The sequence below is a fragment of the Scyliorhinus torazame genome, chromosome 2 (genome assembly GCF_047496885.1).
Source record: "Scyliorhinus torazame isolate Kashiwa2021f chromosome 2, sScyTor2.1, whole genome shotgun sequence".
Lineage (NCBI taxonomy): Eukaryota > Metazoa > Chordata > Chondrichthyes > Carcharhiniformes > Scyliorhinidae > Scyliorhinus > Scyliorhinus torazame.
The window spans coordinates 48,479,222-48,499,201 of record NC_092708.1 but is presented as its reverse complement, the minus strand read 5'-3'; the positions used below and the strand labels follow the sequence as shown (position 1 = coordinate 48,499,201).

Below are 19,980 nucleotides of genomic sequence, written 5' to 3'. Positions count from 1 at the left end.
CCCCAATTACCTATGGGCAACAGATGGACCGACTCCCACTCATTGTGTACGAGGACCAGGACCCAACCTCTTGGGCAGGGTCTGGCTCCAGAGGGATCTGTCTGGACCGGCTACAAATTTTTAAACTAGGAACCGGTGGACTGTACGAGGTCATTGGTAAATACCCTGAGGTATTCCAAGAAGGCCTTGATAGAATAAAGGGAGCAAGGGCAAAGGCAAATATTTATGTGGAACCCGATGCCCGACCCAAATATTCAGGACATGGTCAGTCCTATACGCTTTACTTACAAAGTAGAGTCTGAACCCGAGTGGTTAGGGAGCGTGAGGATAATATGACCAGTGCAACTTGCAGAGTGGGCAGAATCGGTCGTCACTGTCCACACGCCCAACAGGTCAATCTGCCTTTGCAGATCTATACGCCAAACTGGCAGGGGGGTCAAACCTTTGACAAAGTAGATTCGAGCCATGCGTACCTCCAGTTGGAACTAGATGAGTAATCCAGGAAGTACATGATGATCAGCATCCATAAGCGTTTATACGAATGTACACACCTGCCCTTTGGGGCCTCGTCAGCATGCACCATTTTTCAACGTGTGATGGAGAACATTCCCCAAGATTTACCTAATTGATAGTATACTTGCATGGTGTATGAATCACAGAAGCCACAGAAAAAGAGCACCTAGCAAAGTTGGCAGAGGTTTTGAGACGATTTTCCGATCAATATGTCCGTCTCAAATGAGAAAAATGTGTGCTTCAGGCAGGCGAAGTGATCCACCTAGCATGCCGACTCAATAAAAAAGGACTACACCCTTGGAGGATAAATTCTAGGCCATCAAAGGGGCACCGGCCCCACGAAAGATGTGCAGGTTAGGTGGATTGGCAATGCTAAATTGCCCCTTAGTGTCCAAAAGGTTAGGCCGGGTTACTGGGTTACGGGGATAGGGTGGAAGTCTGGGCTTAAGTAGGGTGCTCTTCCCAAGGGCCGGTGCAGGCCCGATGGGCCAAGTGGCCTCCTTCTGCACTGTAAACTCTACGATAAATACGACAGAATTAAAATCTTTCCTTGGCCTCAGAAACTACTGTGGCAAATTTATTCCAAACTTGGCAACTTTATTGTCACCCCTGCACACACTATTAAAAAAGCACCTTGCGCCAAGGGCCAAAAGAGGCCTCATTGCTGTGGGGGTGAGGGGGATGATTTGGATTTGAGGGGGGAGGGAGGTGGATAACCTTCACGGGAGCCGCAAGGGAGCACTGATTAATCTCCCCGTGGGCATCGTAGAACACGAGTTCTTGTGGTGAGGCCCGCCCAGCTGGAACTCGTTAGCAGCGACCTTTAAAGGTAGCTCCCAGACCCGGACAGGCAGTTACTGATAGTCCTGGGCTGGGGTGTTTGCTTTATTTACAGTTTACAATAAACCAGTTTGATCTTTCACTCCGCATTTCCTGGAATTTTCCCAATCAGTTACTTTGATTTTGTTCAAACTGTTTTAATTGCCTTACAATCAGTTGGTTTAAAGAAAAGGAAAAGCTATATTAAATCCATGGAAAAGGTTAACATAAATACGCTGAATATCTTTTGAGTTTAGAAAATTAACGTTGAGGTTTGCCTTGACAAGTCTCAAACCAATCACTTTGATATCTACATGCTAGAAAGATGTAAGCTAGTTAGTTTGAGCATCTTCATGCCAAACTGTCTGTTTGTATCTGCTCACTCTAGGTCAGCAAAACTGGAGCTGAGGGATCTGTCCTTGATGAAGCTAAAAATATCAATAAGTCCCTTTCTGCGCTGGGGAATGTGATTTCTGCTCTGGCCGAGGGAACGGTGAGTCTCCTCAATACAGTGTTATAATGCACAGAATTTCCTGTTGGCCTTGTATGTTTGCTGCGATTTTACCACAAGCTCATATCTACAGCAGCACATTTGAATGATGCCATCTGATTAGTAAGGAAGGGTTGGTGCCACAATGATGTGATGGATACGGAACCAAATCTCTTGCGCTGTCAAGGGAGAACTGATCAGTCACCCATGTTTAATGGGTTACACATGAACCCAATATTTCAGCCTTATAGTTGAACAATGTGATTATCAGGTATTGAAAATATGAATTAATATTTTGTCACATACGATAATTACACCATAACACCGTAAGACGTAGGAGCAGAAGTAGGCCACTCGGCCCATCGAGTCTGCTCTGCCATTTAATGAGATCATAGTTGATCTGATATAATCCACTTTCCCGCATTATCCCCTTGATTCCCTTACTGATTTAAAATCTGTCTCTCTCAACCTTGAACATACTCAACAACCCAGCCTCTACATCTGTGCAGGAAAGAATTCCACAGATTTACTACCCTCTGAGAGAAGAAATTCTCCCCCATCTCTGTCTTAAATGGGCGACCCCTTACTCTGAGATTATGACCTGTGGTCCTAAACCCTCCCACATGAGGAAACATCCTCTCAGCATCTACCCTGTCAAGCCCCCGAGAATCCTATATGTCTTAATAAGCTCACTGCTCATTCTTCTAAACTCCAATGAGTACAGGTCCAACCTACTCAACCTCTCCTCATAAGAAAATCCCTCCATTCCTGGGATCAACCCAAAGAACCTTCTCTGGACTACCTCCAATGCCTCTATATCTTTCTTTTGAGGACCAAAACTGTTCACAGTATTCCAGGTGTGGGCTACCTATGCCATGTATAGTTTTAATAGGGCTTCTCTATTTTATTTACTCCATTCACCATTAAATAAATGCCAAAATTCCATTTGTATTCATGGGGATCACAAATCCCTCTGTGCTGCAGTTTTCTGCAGTCATTCCCCATTTAAATAATATTCAGCTCCTTTATGCTTCCTACCAAAGTTCATAACTTCACATTTTCCGACATTATATTCCAGCTGCCACGTTTCTTGCCCACTTACCTAACCTGCCTATATTCCTCTGTAGACTCTTTGTGTCATCCTCGCCACTTGCTTTCCTACTCATTTTTGTGTCATCCGCAAACCTGGCAATAGTACATTCACTTCCCTCGTCGAATCATTAATATACATTGTGAATAATTGTGGCTCCAGCACAGATCCCTGTGGCAGTCCATTAGTTACAGGTTGCCATCCTGAAAATACTCCTCTTATCCCAACTCTCTGTCTTCTATCAGTTAGTCAATCCTCTCTCTATGCTAATATATTATCCCCAGCACCATAGATACATAGAAAATAGGAGCAGCAGGAGGCCTTTTGGCCATTCGAGCCTGCTCCGCCATTTATCACGATCATGGCTGATCATCCAACTGAATAGCCTAATCCTGCTTTCTCCCCATAGCCTTTGATCCCATTCTCCCCAAGTGCTATGTCGACTCCTCTTGAATATATTCAATGTTTTAGCAGCAACTACTTCCTGTGGTAATTAATTCCACAGGCTCACCGCTCTTTGGGTTAAGAAATGTCACCTCATCTCTGTCCGAAATGGTTTACTCTGAATGCTCATACTGTAACCCCTGGTTCTGGACACACCCATCATTGGTAACATCTACCCTGTCTAGTCCTGTTACAATTTTATAAGTCTCTATGAGATCCCCCCTCATTCTTCTGAACTCCAGTGAGAACATTCCTAACCTAGTCAATCTCTCCTCATATGACAGTCCTGCCATCCCTGGAATCAGTCTGGTAAACCATCGCTGCACTCCCTTGAAAACAAGAACATCCTTCCTCAGAAAAGGAGACCAAAACTGCACACAATAATCTAGGTGTGGTCTCACCAAGGCCCTATATAATTGCAGAAACACATCCCTGCTTCTGTACTCGAAACCTCTCGCAATGAAGGCCAACATACCATTAGCCTTCTTTACCACCTGCAGCACCTGCATGCTTACCATACCAGCCTTCCCGAACAGGCGCCGGAATGTGGCAACTAGGGGCTTTTCACAGTAACTTCATTTGAAGCCTACTTGTGACAATAAGCGATTTTCATTTCATTTCATTTCATTACCTTCAGTGATTGGTGCACAAGGACACCCAGGTTCCACTGCATACTCCCCTTTCCCAATTTACAACCATTCAGGTAGTAATCTGCCTTTCTGTTTTTGCTTCCAAAGTGAATAACCTCACACTTATCCAAATTATACTGTATCTGCCATTGATTTGCCCACTCGCCCAACCTGTCCAGATCTTGCTGTAGGATCCCTGCATCCTCGTCACAGTTCACTCTCCCACCCAATTTGGCATCATCTGCAAACTTTGAGATGTTCCATTTTATTCCCTCATCCAAACCATTAATATATATTGTGAATAGCTAGGGTCCCAGCACTGATCCCTGTGGCATCCCACTAGTTACTGCATGCCAATTTGAAAAGGACCCATTAATTCCTACTCTTTGTTTCCTCTCTGCCAAACAGTTTTCTATCCACCTCAATACACTACCCCCAATCCCATGCACAATAATCTCTTATGCGGGACTTTGTCAAACGCCCTCTGAAAGTCCAAATATACCACATCGACTGGCTCCCCCTTGTCAACTGTATTGGTTACATCTTCAAAGAATTCCAACAGATTTGTCAAGCATGATTTCCCCTTCATCAATCCAAGCTGACTCTCACTGATCCTGCCACTGATTTCTAAATGTTCCGCTATAAAGTCCTTGATAATGGATTCAAGAATTTTCCCCACTACCGATGTTAGGCTTACTGGTCTATAATTCCCTGCTTCCTCTCTACCTCCCTTTTTGAATATTGGAGTGACGTGAGCTACCCTCCACTTTACAGGACTGTTCCAGAATCTATAGAATCCCGGAAGATGACCACCAATGCATCCACTATTTCCAGAGCCACCTCCTTCAGCACTCTGGGATGCAGATTCTCAGGCCCTGGGGATTTATCCGTCTTCAATCCCATCCGTTTTCCCAGCACCATTTCTCGAATAATGTTGATCTCCCTCAGTTCTTCCCTCTCACTAAACCTTTCATTCTCCAACATTTCTGGTATCTGATTTGTGTCCTCTTTTGTGAAGACAGAACCAAAGTATGTATTTAATTGCTCAGCCATTTCTTTGTCCCTTCTTATGCATTCCCCTGTTTCTGTCTGCAGTGGGCCTACATTTGTCTTTACCAATCTCTTTCTCTTCACATATTTATAGAAACTCTTAGTGTCAGTCTTTATGTTCCCTGCAAGCTTTCTTTCGTACTGTACTTTCCGCTTCTTAATCAATCCCTTCGTCCTTTTTTGCTGAATTCTAAACTGCTCCCAATCCTCAGACCTATTATTTTTCTTGGCCAATCTGTATGCTTCTTCCTTGGATCGGACACTATTTCTAATTTCCTTTGTAAGCAATGGATTAGCCCTCTTACCCATTTTGCATTTATGCCAGACAGGAATGAACAGTTGCTATAGTTCCCCCATGCGTTCCGTGAATGTTTGCCATTGCCTGTCCACTGGCATCCCTTTAAGTAACTCTCCCCAATCTATCAAGGCCAACTCGTGCCTCATATCTTCATAGTTCCCTTTATTAAGATTCAGCATCCTGACCTCCAAATCAACTACTTCATTCTCCATCTTGGTACAAAATTCTATCATGTTATGGTCGCTCAACCCAAGTGGTCTCGTACAGCCAGATTGGCAATGATTCCCTTCTCATTACACAGTACCCATGGGCTCTTATATTATTAAGTAGTGTTTGTGTCGTATCTTATCAAACTCATTTTGGAAATTCAAGTATATTATATCCACTGTTTCCCCTTCATCTATCCTACTCTAATGAGTTTGTCAGGCATGATTTCCCCTTCCTCTCTCTGTTCATGAGGTCCCCGGGGGAGTCTCCCTATTAAGCGAGTGCCGGGGGGTTGTGGGGGGGGGGGGGGGGGGGGGGGCGTGGCATGGGGCAGGATGGTCTGGCAGAGGAGAGGTGGGCTGGTCGTGCATTATGCAGGCAGGGGGAGGGTGGTCCTCGGAGGAACTCTGGGGCCGATCCCTCTAAGAGGTTACCCCTTGTCCTTCCGTGAAGTCCATCACATCAGGGCCATGCTGGTAGCAACCACAACTGACCCGCTCCCACGTGATCCCCGGCCCCGGGGACTGGAGAATCACGGAGTACTGGAGCATAGGATGCCGGGCCCACTAAATTAAGACACTTTTACATTAATTTACATGCATCCGCTGGCGCACTGTCATGGACCCCAATACATCAGTGGGTGGAGGGGCGGGGGGGGTCAGTACATCGCGTTTGGATTGGCGCCTTCCGACATCTGCCGCTGATCCCGATTTCGCGATTCTCCGCCTCATCGCAGACCCCAGCACCGGGGTTGGTCAATGGAGAATCTACCCCGAAGCATTTGTTGTACTCCTCTGCCATTTCCTGGTTCCCCATTATCATTTCCCCAGTCTTATTCTCGAAGAGGCCTATGTTCAGTTATGTATGTAAAGAAGCTCTTGCTACCCATTTTGATATTCCTTGCTAGATTATCCTCATATTTTATCTTCTCCATTTTAATTATTTTTTTGGTCAACACATACATTTTTATAAACTTTAATCAAAGCAGTTCTAGAAACTGGGTGATCATTTGATGAATAGTCTGGTCAATTGACAGGCTTTTATCAATCCATAAAATAAAGTAATAATTTTCTATAGCTGCACATCTGTCATGAAACATTGTAGATGTAAATTGGTTCAACGACAAAGCTGTAACCCTGATAATTGCTCTTGCCCTGTTGCTATGAAACGGTGCCTCCTATGTGTTCTTTGCCTTTACATTTGCTGAGGGGATGATTCAAGGCTGTTGTATGCTTTCCTGTCTCTGGTCTTCATTATGTGTGTAACTGGAAAAATGTATTATAGAACATAGAATATAGAACATTACAGCGGTACAGGCCCTTTGGCTCTCGATGTTGGCTGCGTTGATCTCAGAGAAATCACTATTAGTCTGAGCACTGAATGCTATTTGAAGAGATTCCAGACAATAAAGCACACGATGTACTTAACATGGGATTTTAATCGGTTTTATAGATTTATGTCACAGTATAAACAAGAAAGGAATGGTCTGAAGATGAAAGCTAACTGTGTGTAAGTCAATAACACCTTACAACTGGAATCCGAAGTGGGGCTTTCTTTGTCTGACGTTGTGCTTGCAACCACCTGAAGTAATGTAGTGTTAAAGAATGATTGAGTTTTCAGAAAATATGACAGTGACGTATATCTGTGTCTTTATTTAGCGAATTCAAAATTCAGTAATTCTGTTATTGGGTAAACCACGGGCGCGATTCAACGGAAACATTTCGATGTCAGGTATTAGGCACGTTTGGCGGGGTGTTTCTCGATTACCGTAATGCCGAGATCGTGGCCCATGTTCAACAGCACTTAGTACCAGAAATGAGCCTCACACGAGATTCTCGACATTATTGGCTGCCTCGCTGACTGATGCACCTTCCTCGGGCCTCAGCAGCTTGCCGCTAATAAGGAGGAGCTCTCCACTCATTCCTAGTCAACACACAAGCATGACGGCGCGCAGACCTACTCCTTGCTTTGGGGATGGCATCGCCTGGTCAGGCTTCTCGATGCCATGGGTGAGAGGCAGGCCACCCTCTTCCACCAAAGGGGTCGGAGGACCAGTAGCAGGGTCAGCAATGCTGCCTGGGAGGTAGTGGCTGTCAGTTCGTGCAACATGACCAGGAGGACTGCCGTCCAATTTAGGAAGAAGCCAAATGACCTCCAATGAGCTGCAAGGGTAAGTTACCACCTCTTTCCTGGCATCAGTTCCACTTGCCCCCCCTCAAATTCCCACCCCACCCCCCCAAAATCACTGGCTAACACCTCGCACCCTTCCCATATCCGATCTTTGTGCTTGCTCCCCAGAGCCCCCTGGCACCAGCCAGCACAACCCTTTCATGTCCAGGTGTGATGCCCACCCATGCCACCTGCTATAGACACCCCTGACTCATCAAGCGTGTGGCTCACAATGCCCTCTCTTTGTCCCTGCAGGAGAAGATAGCCCATAATAAATGGGAAAGGGCCAAGACGGGGGACGGAGTCCCAGAAACGCGAGTGTTCACCCCCAATGAGGAATTAGCCTTGGAAATTGTGGGGTTGACCGAGGAGAGAGCAGTTACCGACAGCAAGGTTGGCCTGTGGCAGAGAGGTGAGAATCCTTCACCCAGATGACTTGTCTCAAGTGAATAGTTCATGTCAGACAATTCCGGCCTTGGGTGACTGTGCGGAGTTTGTACGTTCTCCTTGTGTCTGCATGGGTTTCCTCCGGGTGCTCTGGTTTCCTCCCACAATCCAAAGATGTGCAGGATAGGCGGATTGGCCATGCAAAATTGTCCCTTAGTGTTGAAGGGTGTGCATGTTAGGTAGGGTTACCAGGTTATGGGGATAGGGTGAGGGAGTGGACCTAGGTAGGGTGCTCTTTAAGAGGGTAACTGCAGACGCGATGGGCACTGTAATAATTCTATGGTTCTATTGAGGCAGGAACATCCGAGGAAGTCAGTAGTCGGGTGTCTGCTGGATCCCAGGACACAGCTGGGTACCAGCCAGATGCCGAGCCTCTGGTTCTCCCAGAGCTGATGCAGATGATAGGACACAGCTGTGAGATTCAGGAGAGGGTGTCATCAACATTCCAGTGACTGCAAGGCTGATTGGAGCAGGCCAAAGGCTGCCGGCACAGGAGATAGTGCCGACAATGCGATGTCAACACTGCTAGGGTGGCGACTGCAGTGGAAACCTGCAGCATGACGTCCGCGTCTTGAGTGGTGGTGTCCAAGGCAAGGCTCAGTACGTGACAGCCATGGCTGAGGGCCTCAACATAATGTCCCCGTCACCGAGGGACGTGTCCCAGATGCAGGTGGACATTGCCGAGGCACTGCAAAGCGTGGCCTAGTCACTGAGGAGTATCGCTGAGGGTGTCAACACCGTGGCGCAGACAATGGGGATCCTCCTGGACTGGCAGCGCAGATGACTCAGAGGCTTCTGAAGCTCACTCCAGCTGCCTGTCCATCCTGTGGAGTCCCCCAGGGCCGTAAGGGCACTGTCAGGAGGGAGGAAGCGCTGGAGGCCAACCAGGTGCCTGCCACCAAATAGATGATGTCAGTCTCCAATTCTTCTGAAACATCTCCCTCCTGACACCAGCACATCTAAAGGGCAGTGGGTAGAATAGGTTGGCACAGCGACGCCAGTCACACTGGTAAGTCGGACGAGGCCCCCGGCTCCAGGCCCTCAGAGGACGCCCGCCAATGGCATCAAAAAGCCACAGGGCGCGTAAGGCAGCAGGCTGTCTCCGCCTCTGATGTGCACCCTGGGGACACAGCTAGACTTAGCAGTGGACCACGGAAGATCAAGAAGATTGAGGAGCACTCAGCTGGCACTGATGAGGTCACTATCTGCAGCTAGGGGGAATGGAAATTTGTCACAGTAAAATGTTGACTATTACAACATGTCACATTTGATACATGTGAAGCCTCTGTCACGTTATTCTTCACAGCGAGCCTACCCACATCCCCACCCCTGTTCCCATGTCCTCCTTCTGGGCAGTGTGGTCTAAGATCTCAAGCCCCCGATGCAAACCATGCTCAGAGAATGGGTGTGAGATTGCAATCAGTCGAAAGACAGGAGCCAGACTTTTGCAGAAACTAAGGAGCACCAGAGCATTCCTCACAGCAAGTGATCATCACTCTTCTGTCTTGTATGGTGGCCGCTGACAGAGCTGACGCAGGCCCATCACCCTGGAGTGATGTTACACTGACCCTTGGAGCGGGAAACAGGGTGGTCGGGGGTGGTGTAATTAGGGAGGTTGGGGAAGGGGGGGATTGGGGGGAGGTCGTGGGAATCGGGGGAGGGGAAAGGGGCGGAGGGTGGGGGACTGGGGGGAGGGAGGGAAATGAGAGGATTGGTGGGGGAGGAAGGGAAATGGGAGGGGCTGAGCTGGTGGACACAGCCTCGTCATAGGATAATCTGGAGATGATGTGGGCCTCCCTGGTTCTCCTGGAATGTTGGACCCACCCCGTCACCACCTTTCCTCCATCCTCCGCCTCCTACTCCTGCCCCTCCTAGACCGCCGCCTCCCCAGACGAGGCCGCGTGTCCCTCCGCCTCCTCCAGCATGTCAACCCGCTGCTGTGCTGGATTGTGGAGGGGACAGAAGAGCATCACAAAGCGGGAGACCCTCGGTGGGGTGGGGGTGGGGGTACTGCACGGCACTGTCAGAGCGGTCCCGGCATCAGAACCGCATTTTCTGCACTGCTCAAGGCACCTGGGTCCTCATTATAATGGGCCTCCGCCTCGGTCTCAGGTCTCCATACTGGCGTCATCAGTCATAACTCTGCAGGTATACCTTGTTCCCCCACGAGCCAACCCGTCATCTTGGGGTGGTCCTTGAAGACACTGGGGATCTCTGAGTGCCCCGGGTGTAGCTGTCATGCACACTCCCTGGGTAGAGGGCACACAGATGCAAGATTCGTAGATGGTGGTTGCACATGCTCTGAACATTCAGGAAGTGGAACCCCTTCTTGTTAATATAGAGCACTCCCTGATGCTCCGGCAATCACAGGGCGACATGCGTGCCATCGATCGCCCCCTTGACCTGGGGCATCCCAGCAAAGGCAGCAGGTTCTGCAGCCTGGGCATCCTGATGGGCGTAGTCCAACTCAGAGGTGACATAGTTGGATGCTCGGGCATACAGAACATCTGTTACCTCCCGGATGTCTCTGTGGGTGGAAGATTGGAATATGCCACACATATCCCTGCTTGAGTCCTGGGATGGCCTGGTGGCATAAATGTTCAGGGCTGCAGTGAGCTTCACGGCCACCAATAGCTGGTGACTTCATCCTCCTACACGGGGTACCAAGTCCACACTGTCTCTGCTGAGACGCAATCTTTTGTGGCACATGGTGTCCATCAGCTCATTGAATGACCAACGACACCTGTACACCTTGGGCAGTCGCTGATCTCCCCTTCTGGGTCCCTCATCAGTCTGATGGACATTCAGACTACAGGGTGTCCAGCAGTCCCCTGCACATGTGGTGCCGCCTCCAGCCTGCGTTGGCGTGGCTGACGTCTCCCGCCTCTGCCTGCCTCAGCTGCCACAAGCAACATGAGGGCTGTTTCTGCAGGATCCATACCAGCAAACTTCATTTCATCTGGAAGGAACTGCAGAAGGGGAGAGACCGCCAATCAGTTAGGGCTTCCAACCCGGACCCTCAAATCCCCCAAGTCTCTACCCGCCCTTATATGTCCCACCTTTTCTCAGAGTGCCATCCAAGGAGCCAGTTCTCCCCTTCCACCTTCCCTAGGGTACCTGATCACACCACGCCGAAAGGTCGTGGACTTCCCTGAGTCTGGAATCCATTGCTGTCTTCAACGTGGGGCTGCTTTTAGTGCCCACTACTGTGGCTGGCGCTGCTGCGACTGCTAGAGCTGCCAACCAACCAGATTGGCCAGCAGTCCTTGAGGGTGGGTCTTCCTCCCACCGAGGGACAGAAATCCCACTCTTCGCCTTCTGATGCCATCCATCGCTTTGCGGTCGCCTATTTTAAAGTCGGTCAGTTTGCCCCTCAGTAAATTCCAGCCCCTAAACTCTGTTTGGCTCCACAAATGCTGCCTGGTTCTCTGAGTATTTGCATCATTTTCAGTCATTTTGTGTGATTTCCAGCGTTCACAGTAATTTGCTTTTGGAAAGTCCCACTTCGGATTTCAAGATTTTGCTCTTATATGATCTACATCAGGGCTGGCTACCTCGAGTTGACCTCAACAACCTGGGTTAGGAAGTGGAAAGTTGCCCAGATCATTCTTTCTCCTGATTGCCGTCTGTTGAATTTCCATATGTGGTGGTTTAGTGAGGAGGGGATTGGGCGTTGATGTCTCCTGCAGTGAATATTTTGTTGCCACTTTGTGGCTGAGGTTCACACACAGATCATGGCTGCTCAGAAGATGTACTGAAACCACCCCCCCAAAAAAAATGTTAACATCATCAGGAGAGCAGGGGAGGAAGGATTGGAAGAAGGGAGAAAGTGAACGATTTTCCGGGTTTTCCGGTTTCCTCCCACAGTCCAAAGATGTGCAGGTTAGGTGGATTGGCTATGCTAAATTGCTCCTTAGTGTCCAAAGATGTGCAGGTTGTGGTAAACCACTGTGTTCTTATATTAAGGGTTGTACAGTAGAACCTGCACTACAGGTTCACCTGGGCCCCTGCATGCTAGCTCCGCCCAGGAGCCGGGTTATAAATATGCATGGCCTCCAGCTCGCTGCCATTTTCTCAGCCAGCTGCTGTAGGAGGCCACACATCCGATGCTAATAAAGCCTCAGTTTGAATTCAACTTCGTCTCCAGCCAAATTGATCGTGCCTCAATTTATTAGTATCGGATTTAGAAGATGGACTTCTGGATTAAACCAGATCGCCTGCAGCTGGATCCACGCGCAAGCGACGCCAGAAAGGACTTCCAGCGCTGGCTAGCTTGTTTTGAAGCGTATATCAACGCGGCGCCGACCCCTGTTCCAGAGGCTCAGAAGATTCAAATATTGTACTCCAGACTCAGCTCCAAAGTCTTCCCGCTGATCCAGGATGCGCCCAATTACGCTGATGCTATGACTCGACTCAAAGAAAATTATGAGCAGAAGACGAACACGCTCTTCGCCAGACACGTGCTCGCAACGCGTACTCAACTACCTGGTGAGTCAATCGAGGACTTCTGGAGGGCCCTGATCCCACTAGTGCGGGACTGTGACTGCCAGGACGTTACAGCTAAGGAGCACACAGATCTCCTTATGAGGGACGCTTTTGTAACTCGGATTGGGTCTGATGTTATCAGGCAGCGGCTCCTAGAAGGGGCCACGCGCGACCTCGCAGAGACTAAAATACTAGCGCTTTCCATGACGGTCCCCCTGCGCAATGTCCAGTCCTACACCCCCAACCGCGCGGCCCACTCCTCCTACGCTTCATGGCCCCACAGGCAGCTGCCCCATCGGGGGCGCTACCCACCCAATACGCCTGCACTACGCGCCAGCCAGTGATCTCCGGGGGTTCCCGATGCTATTTTTGCGGCCAACAAAGACACCCCCGCCAACGCTGCCTGGCCCGCACTGCCCTTTGTAAGGCCTGCGGGAAGATGGGCCACTACGCAGCGGTGTGCCAGGCCCGCTCAGCGGCAGCGGTCGCCCCATCCCCCCCCGGTCACGGACAATGGGCGCCGCTATCCTCCCCTCCTCCTCAGGCCATGTGCGAGCAATGGGTGCCGCCATCTTCTCCCCCGCACAACACGTGCGTTTCATGGGTGTCGCCATCTTGCTCCACCCCCCCGCAACGTGCGTTCCATGGGAGCTGCTATTTTGTGATCCCCAGGACCTTCAGGTGCCGCCATCTTGTCCACCCCGCAGCACATGGAGACCAACGGTGTTTCAGGACCCCAACTCAGCGGACGCCTCACTACCCGACGATCAACCACGACTCGCATCCATGGTAATCGACCAGTCCCGACCACACACTCTGACCAACGCATCCACCAACGTGAAAGTCAACGGCCATGTGACCTCCTACCTACTGGACTCCGGGAGCACCGAGAGCTTTGTACATCCAAATACGGTAAGGCGCTGCTCCCTTAAGGTACACCCCACCAATCAAAGTATCTCCCTGGCCTCCGGTCCCATCGCGTGCCAAAGCTGGAATGTACGATGTAGACGAAACACTTCCTTTCCAAGTAGAAAGCGACGCATCGGATGTCGCCCTTGCCGCCACCCTCAACTAGACAGGCAGGCCCATGGCATTCTTTTCCCGCACCCTCCACGCCTCCGAAATTCCTCACTCATCCGTCGAAAAGGAGGCCCAGGCTATCATTGAGGCTGTGCGACATTGGAGGCATTACCTGGCCAGCAGGAGATTCAATCTCCTCACTGACCAAAGGTCGGTTGCCTTCATGTTCAACAACACATAGCGGGGCAAGATCAAAAATTACAAAATCTTGCGGTGGAGAATCGTGCTCTCCACCTATAACTACGAGATTAAGTATCGCCCTGGCAAACTCAACGAACCCCCAGACGCCCTATCCCGAGGCACATGTGCCAGCGCACAGGTAGACCGACACCGGGCCCTGCACGACAGCCTTTTTCACCCAGGGGTCACTCGGTTGTACCACTTCATTAAGGCACAAAATTTGCTCTACTCCGTCGAGGAAGGACAATCACCAAGGACTGCCAGGTCTATGCGGAGTGCAAACCGCACTTCTACCGGCCGGATCGCACGCACCTGGTGAAGGCCTCCCACCCCTTTGAACGCCTCAGCATGGATTTCAAAGGCCCCCTCCCCTCCTCCGACCGGCACACGTATTTCATCAGTGTGATCGATGAATACTCCCGTTTTCCCTTCGCCATCCCATGCTCCGACATGACGTCTGCCACCGTCTTTAAAGCCCTTAATTCGATCTTCACTCTGTTCGGCTTCCCCGCCTACATCCACAGTGACAGGGGATCCTCATTCATGAGTGATGAGCTACGTCAGTTCCTGCTCAGCAGGGGTATCGCCTCCAGCAGAACGACGAGCTACAACCCCCGGGGAAACGGACAGGTAGAAAGGGAGAATGGGACGGTATGGAGGGCCGTCCAGCTGGCCCTACGGTCCAGACATCTCCCGACCTCCCGCTGGCAAGAGGTCCTCCCTGATGCACTACATTCCATTCGCTCATTACTCTGCACTGCTACTAACAGTACACCACATGAACGTCTTTTTGCCTTCCCCAGGAAGCCCACATCCGGGGTATCGCTGCCAACTTGGCTCACAGCTCCGGGAACCGTGCTTCTCCGTAAACATGTGCGGCTCCACAAGGCGGATCCGTTGGTGGAAAGGGTGCACCTGCTCCACGCAAACCCACAGTACGCCTACGTGGCGTTCCCCGACGCCCGCCAGTATACCGTCTCCCTCAGGGACCTGGCACCAGCAGGTTCCACCCCCACCGCCCCTGGCGCCACCCTCCCCTCCCCCGCCGCACGCATGCCCACCCCCTAGGACTGTCCGTCCTCCCCCTGTCCACTCCCATTGATGAAGAGGATTTTGGCACGCTCCCGGAGTCAACTTCGACCACGACATCGCCGGCTCCACTTCGTTGATCTCAAAGGACTATCAAGGAGCCGGACCGGCTGAACCTCTGTCCGGCCCGCCGGATGACCAGAGACATTTTTTCTAACTGTTCTGTAAATATTAAACATTACTCATTGTATATAGTTATCCACCACCCCCGCCGGACTCAATTTTAACAGGGGGTGAATGTGGTAAACCACTGTGTTCTTATATTAAGGGTTGTACGGTAGAACCTGCACTACAGGTTCACCTGAGCCCCTGCATACTAGCTCCGCCCAGGAGCCGGGTTATAAATATGTGTGGCCTCCAGCTCGCTGCCATTTCATCAGCTGCTGTGGGAGGCCACACATCCGATACTAATAAAGCCTCAGTTTGAATTCTACTTCATCTCCAGCCCAATTGATCGTGCCTCACAGGTTAGGTGGAGTTACTGGGATATGGTGGTGGAGTGGGTTTGGTTGGGGTGCTCTTTTGGAGGGTCGGTTCAGACGAGATGGACCAAATGGCCTCCTTCTGCACTGTAGGGATTCTATGGATTCTTCTGTGGAAGAACAAAAACTGCAGTTGTACAATATCTAAAAAATATATTAAAAGAAGTGAATTCTAAATAGATACATGGAACATAATTTGGTTTCTCTTCCTCTATTTCGAATCGAGCTGCAAAACCCCTATCCCCCTGTCGTGTTGGGTGTTCCGATATACAAACGAACCAACACGGTTGTAGATGGTACAACTCTGTTTTATTATTCTGTATAATAACAACTGTTAACTTCTGGCTGTGGTTCGTACTTCACCAGTTAACCTGTGGACCCAGCCCGAGCACTATCTTAGAGAGGCACTCAGCACATGGTGTATGTCTGTGTGGCACGCTGTGAGCTCTATGCTCTGAGCTATCTCCTGGTGGAATGAGCGGGAAATGAAATGAAAACAGGGAACTGTGGTGTTCCCTGTTTTATAGTGCGTGTGCTCTCACTGGTGATTGGCTGTGATGTTGCGTGTGTGTTGATTGGTCCGTCGACCTGTCCATCAGTGTGTGTGTGTGATTGCACCATGATATGTTAATATGGATATCATGACATCCCCCCTTTTCACAAGAATATGTGCCGACATGGTAATAAATATTGGTGTGTACTGAGTCCGGCTGAATATGTGTGTGCAATATTTACAACATGTACATGAGGCTAAACTATATACATAGGAAGGTGTCAGGTGCAACATAGCAACGAGGTTGTACCACAAATAAAACAAGTGCAATCATCAAATATCGAAAGAGAACTCCTGGAACGACAAAAATAGAAACACGTTAACATTGTTGCACAACAATTCAGTGAGTCCAATGTGCAAACAGGCTCATAAGTCCAGCCTAGTAGGTGGGCGACGAATTCGGGTTGACCGCCTCAAGGGTGGGTCAGGATCCACCGGCTGAGGAATGGGCCTGGCCACGGGCGATAGAGGAATAGGCACAGTGGCAGGAAGCTCCACGAAGTTGACACCAGGAAGGCGTGGCACCGGTGCATGATCACGTAGCGAGCGCGGAAGCAACCGAAGGGCCCGCCGATTGCGCCGGCGAATGGAGCCATCAGGCATGCGAACCAGGAACGAGCGGGGAGCCACGCGGCGGAGAACCTCGGCGGTTGCCGACCAGCCACCCTCTGGTAGGTGTATGCGGATGTTGTCTCCCGGCGCCAGGACAGGAAGATCAGTTGCCCGAGTGTCATGTGTCACCTTCTGCTGAGCGCGCTACTGTCGCATCCTTTGCAATACTGGAGCATGGTCGGGTTTAGGAACATGAATGGACGGTACAGTGGTCCTGAGGGCGCGGCCCATCAACAGCTGGGCTGGTGAGAGGCCTGTGGACAGTGGGGCCGAGCGATAGGCCAGCAGGGCTAAACAGAAGTCAGATCCTGCATCAGCAGCCTTGCAGAGGAGCTGCTTCACTATATGGACGCCCTTTTCTGCCTTGCCATTTGACTTGGGATGTAGAGGGCTGGTCATCATGTCTGTGAAGTCATACGAAGCAGCAAAAGAAGACCATTCTTGGCTCGCAAAACAGGGCCCATTGTCCGACATGACGGTAAGCGGAATGCCATGGCGAGCGAAGGTTTCTTTACATGCTCTGATTACAGCTGATGATGTCAAGTCGTGCAGGCGTATGACCTCCGGATAATTGGAAAAATAGTCAATTATGATGACGTAGTCCGTGCCGAGCGCATGAAAAAGGTCCACACCCACCTTCGCCCAGGGGGACGTTACCAACTCATGGGGCTGAAGCGTCTCAGGGGGTTGTGCCGGCTGAAACCTTTGGCAGGTGGGGCAGTTGAGCACCATGTTGGCGATGTCGTCGCTGATGCCCGGCCAGTACACAGCTTCCCGGGCCCTCCGCCTGCACCTCCCAACCCCGAGATGGCCTTCGTGTAATTGTTCGAGGACAAGCCTGTGCATGCTGTGTGGGATCACAATCCGGTCCAACTTTAGGAGGACACCATCAATGACAGCCAAGTCGTCCCGGACATTGTAGAATTGTGGGCACTGCCCCTTTAGCCACCCTTCCATCATGTGGCGCATCACAAGTTGTAGAAGGGGGTCAGCCGCAGTCTCACGGCGAATATGGGCCAGACTTGCATCAGTAGCTGGCAGATTGGCCGATGTGAAGGCTACATGTGCATCGACCTGACAGACGAACCCCCCCGATTCGGGTGGTGTGCTCACTGCTCTGGACAGGGCATCCGCGATGATGAGGTCCTTTCCCAGGGTGTAGACCAGTTGGAAGTCGTACCTCCGGAGCTTGAGCAGAATGCGCTGGAGACGAGGGGTCATCTCATTGACGTCCTTCTGAATGATGCCGACCAGGGGGCAATGGTCGGTTTCCACGGTGAACTGAGAAAGACCATACACATAGTCGTGGAATCTATCTATGCCGGTTAACAAACCCAGGCACTCCTTCTCAATCTGCACATAGCGCTGTTCTGTGGGGGTCATGGCCCGCGAGGCATAGGCGACCGGGGCCCATGATGCAGTGTCGTCCCGTTGCAGGAGTACCGCCCCAATGCCAGACTGGCTGGCATCAGTCGAGATCTTTGTATCTCGAGTAGTGTCGAAGAACGCCAATACCGGGGCGGTGGTGAGCTTGATCTTGAGCTCCTCCCATTCCTTCTGGTGTGCGGGCAGCCACTGGAACTCCGTAGTCTTCTTCACCAGGTGGCGAAGAGCCGTTGTGTGGGAGGCAAGGTTGGGAATAAACTTCCCCAGGAAGTTGACCATCCCGAGAAAGCGTTTTACTGCCTGCTTGTCTGCCGGCTGCGGCATGGCTGCAATAGCTGTCACTTTGTCTGCATCCGGACGCACCCCTGACCGGGATATGTGGTCCCCCAGAAACTTTAGCTCAGTTTGGCCAAAAGAACACTTGGCTCGGTTGAGGCGCAGGCCGTGTTCTCGTATCCGAGCAAAGACACACTGGAGACGACTGATGTGCTCCTGTGGTGTGGTGGACCAGGTGATGACGTCGTCAACATAGACGTGCACCCCTTCGATGCCCTCCATCATCTGTTCCATGATTCGATGAAATACCTCGGATACCGAGGTGATGCCAAACGGCATTCTGTTGTAGCAGTACCTGCCAAAGGGAGTGTTGAAAGTACACAGCTTCCTGCTGGACTGATCCAGCTGAATCTGCCAAAAACCCTTTGAGGCATCAAGCTTGGTAAAAATTTTAGCCCGGGCCATTTCGCTCGTGATCTCTTCCCGTTTGGGTATGGGGTAGTGTTCCATGATATTGTTGTTTAGGTCTTTCGGGTCGATGCAGATCCGGAGTTTGCCAGAGGGCTTTTTTATGCACACCATGGAGCTGACCCATGGCGTGGGCTCCGTGACCCGGGAAAGCACTCCTTGGTCCTGGAGATCCTGCAGCTGCTGCTTGAGGCGGTCTTTGAGTGGCGCTGGGACTCTACGGGGTGCGTGAATGACCGGGGTGGCGTCCGGTTTGAGCCATATTCTGTAAGTGTAGGGCAGTGTGCCCATGCCCTTGAAAACCTCCTGGTTGTGGGCGAGGAGCGAGTGGAGCTGTGCCCTAAAGTCTGCATCTGGGAAATCGGACGTGCCTTCTGGAGACAGAGTGTGTACCCGCTGAACGAGGTGGAGAATCTTGCACGTCTGTGCACCTAGCAGGGAGTCCTTCGAGGATCCAACTATCTCAAAGGACAGTGTGGCTGTGTATGCATTGTGTGTGACCTCGAGCTGGCAGGATCCCATGGCCGGGATAACATTACCGCTGTAATCATCCATCTGACAGTGGGATGGCCGAATCGGTGGTTTGACCTTCAAGGTGTAGAAGGCTGACCATGCTATAAGGTTGGCGGAGGCACCAGTGTCTAAACGGAATGTGATTGGTGATCGGTTGACCATTAGGGTGGCACACCATTCATCGCCCGGATTAACGCTGTGCACTGGCATTGGCTGGTGGGTCCTCCTTGGGGACATCTGATTTCTGTCTATTACCGCAACGTGGGAGGCTTCCCAGTCGTCGGTATCACTGGTCTGTACGTCGTCAGGGTATGACTCGGTGTATGGAGGCTGAATGGATCGCACGTCCCTGCGAGGCTGGCGGAATTGCGGAGCGTTGGCAGGTTGAGCTGCTCGACAGCAGGCAGCTTAGTGGCCCATCTTGCCACAGCGGAGGCATTGTCGAGTTTTGGCTGGACATTGCCACTTTAAGTGTGCGGATCCACAGTTGCCGCACGTCATGACGTCATGGCGTTCGTTGCGCCACCGCGCATGCGCAGTTCGGTCCTGCGTAGAGCGCGCCTGCGCGTCACATCCCTCTGCGTCGACGTCTCTTTTGGCACGTACAAGCGTACAAGCCTTGGAAAGCGCGCAAAATGGCCGCCCTCGTCTGGACCGCGGGCCGGGAGGAACACGATCGACTGGACCCGCTCGGCCTCGT

General features: G+C 51.0%; 1 protein-coding gene across 1 annotated transcript in view; it reads left to right on the top strand.

Moving 5' to 3' along the window:
* kif5c (kinesin family member 5C) overlaps positions 1 to 19,980 on the top strand; it is a 359,768-nt gene that overhangs the window by 162,715 nt on the left and 177,073 nt on the right. The window contains exon 9 of the mRNA XM_072471286.1: positions 1,721 to 1,825. Within this exon, the coding sequence (XP_072327387.1) occupies positions 1,721 to 1,825 (105 nt within the window). The remainder of the gene's footprint in view (positions 1 to 1,720; positions 1,826 to 19,980) is intronic.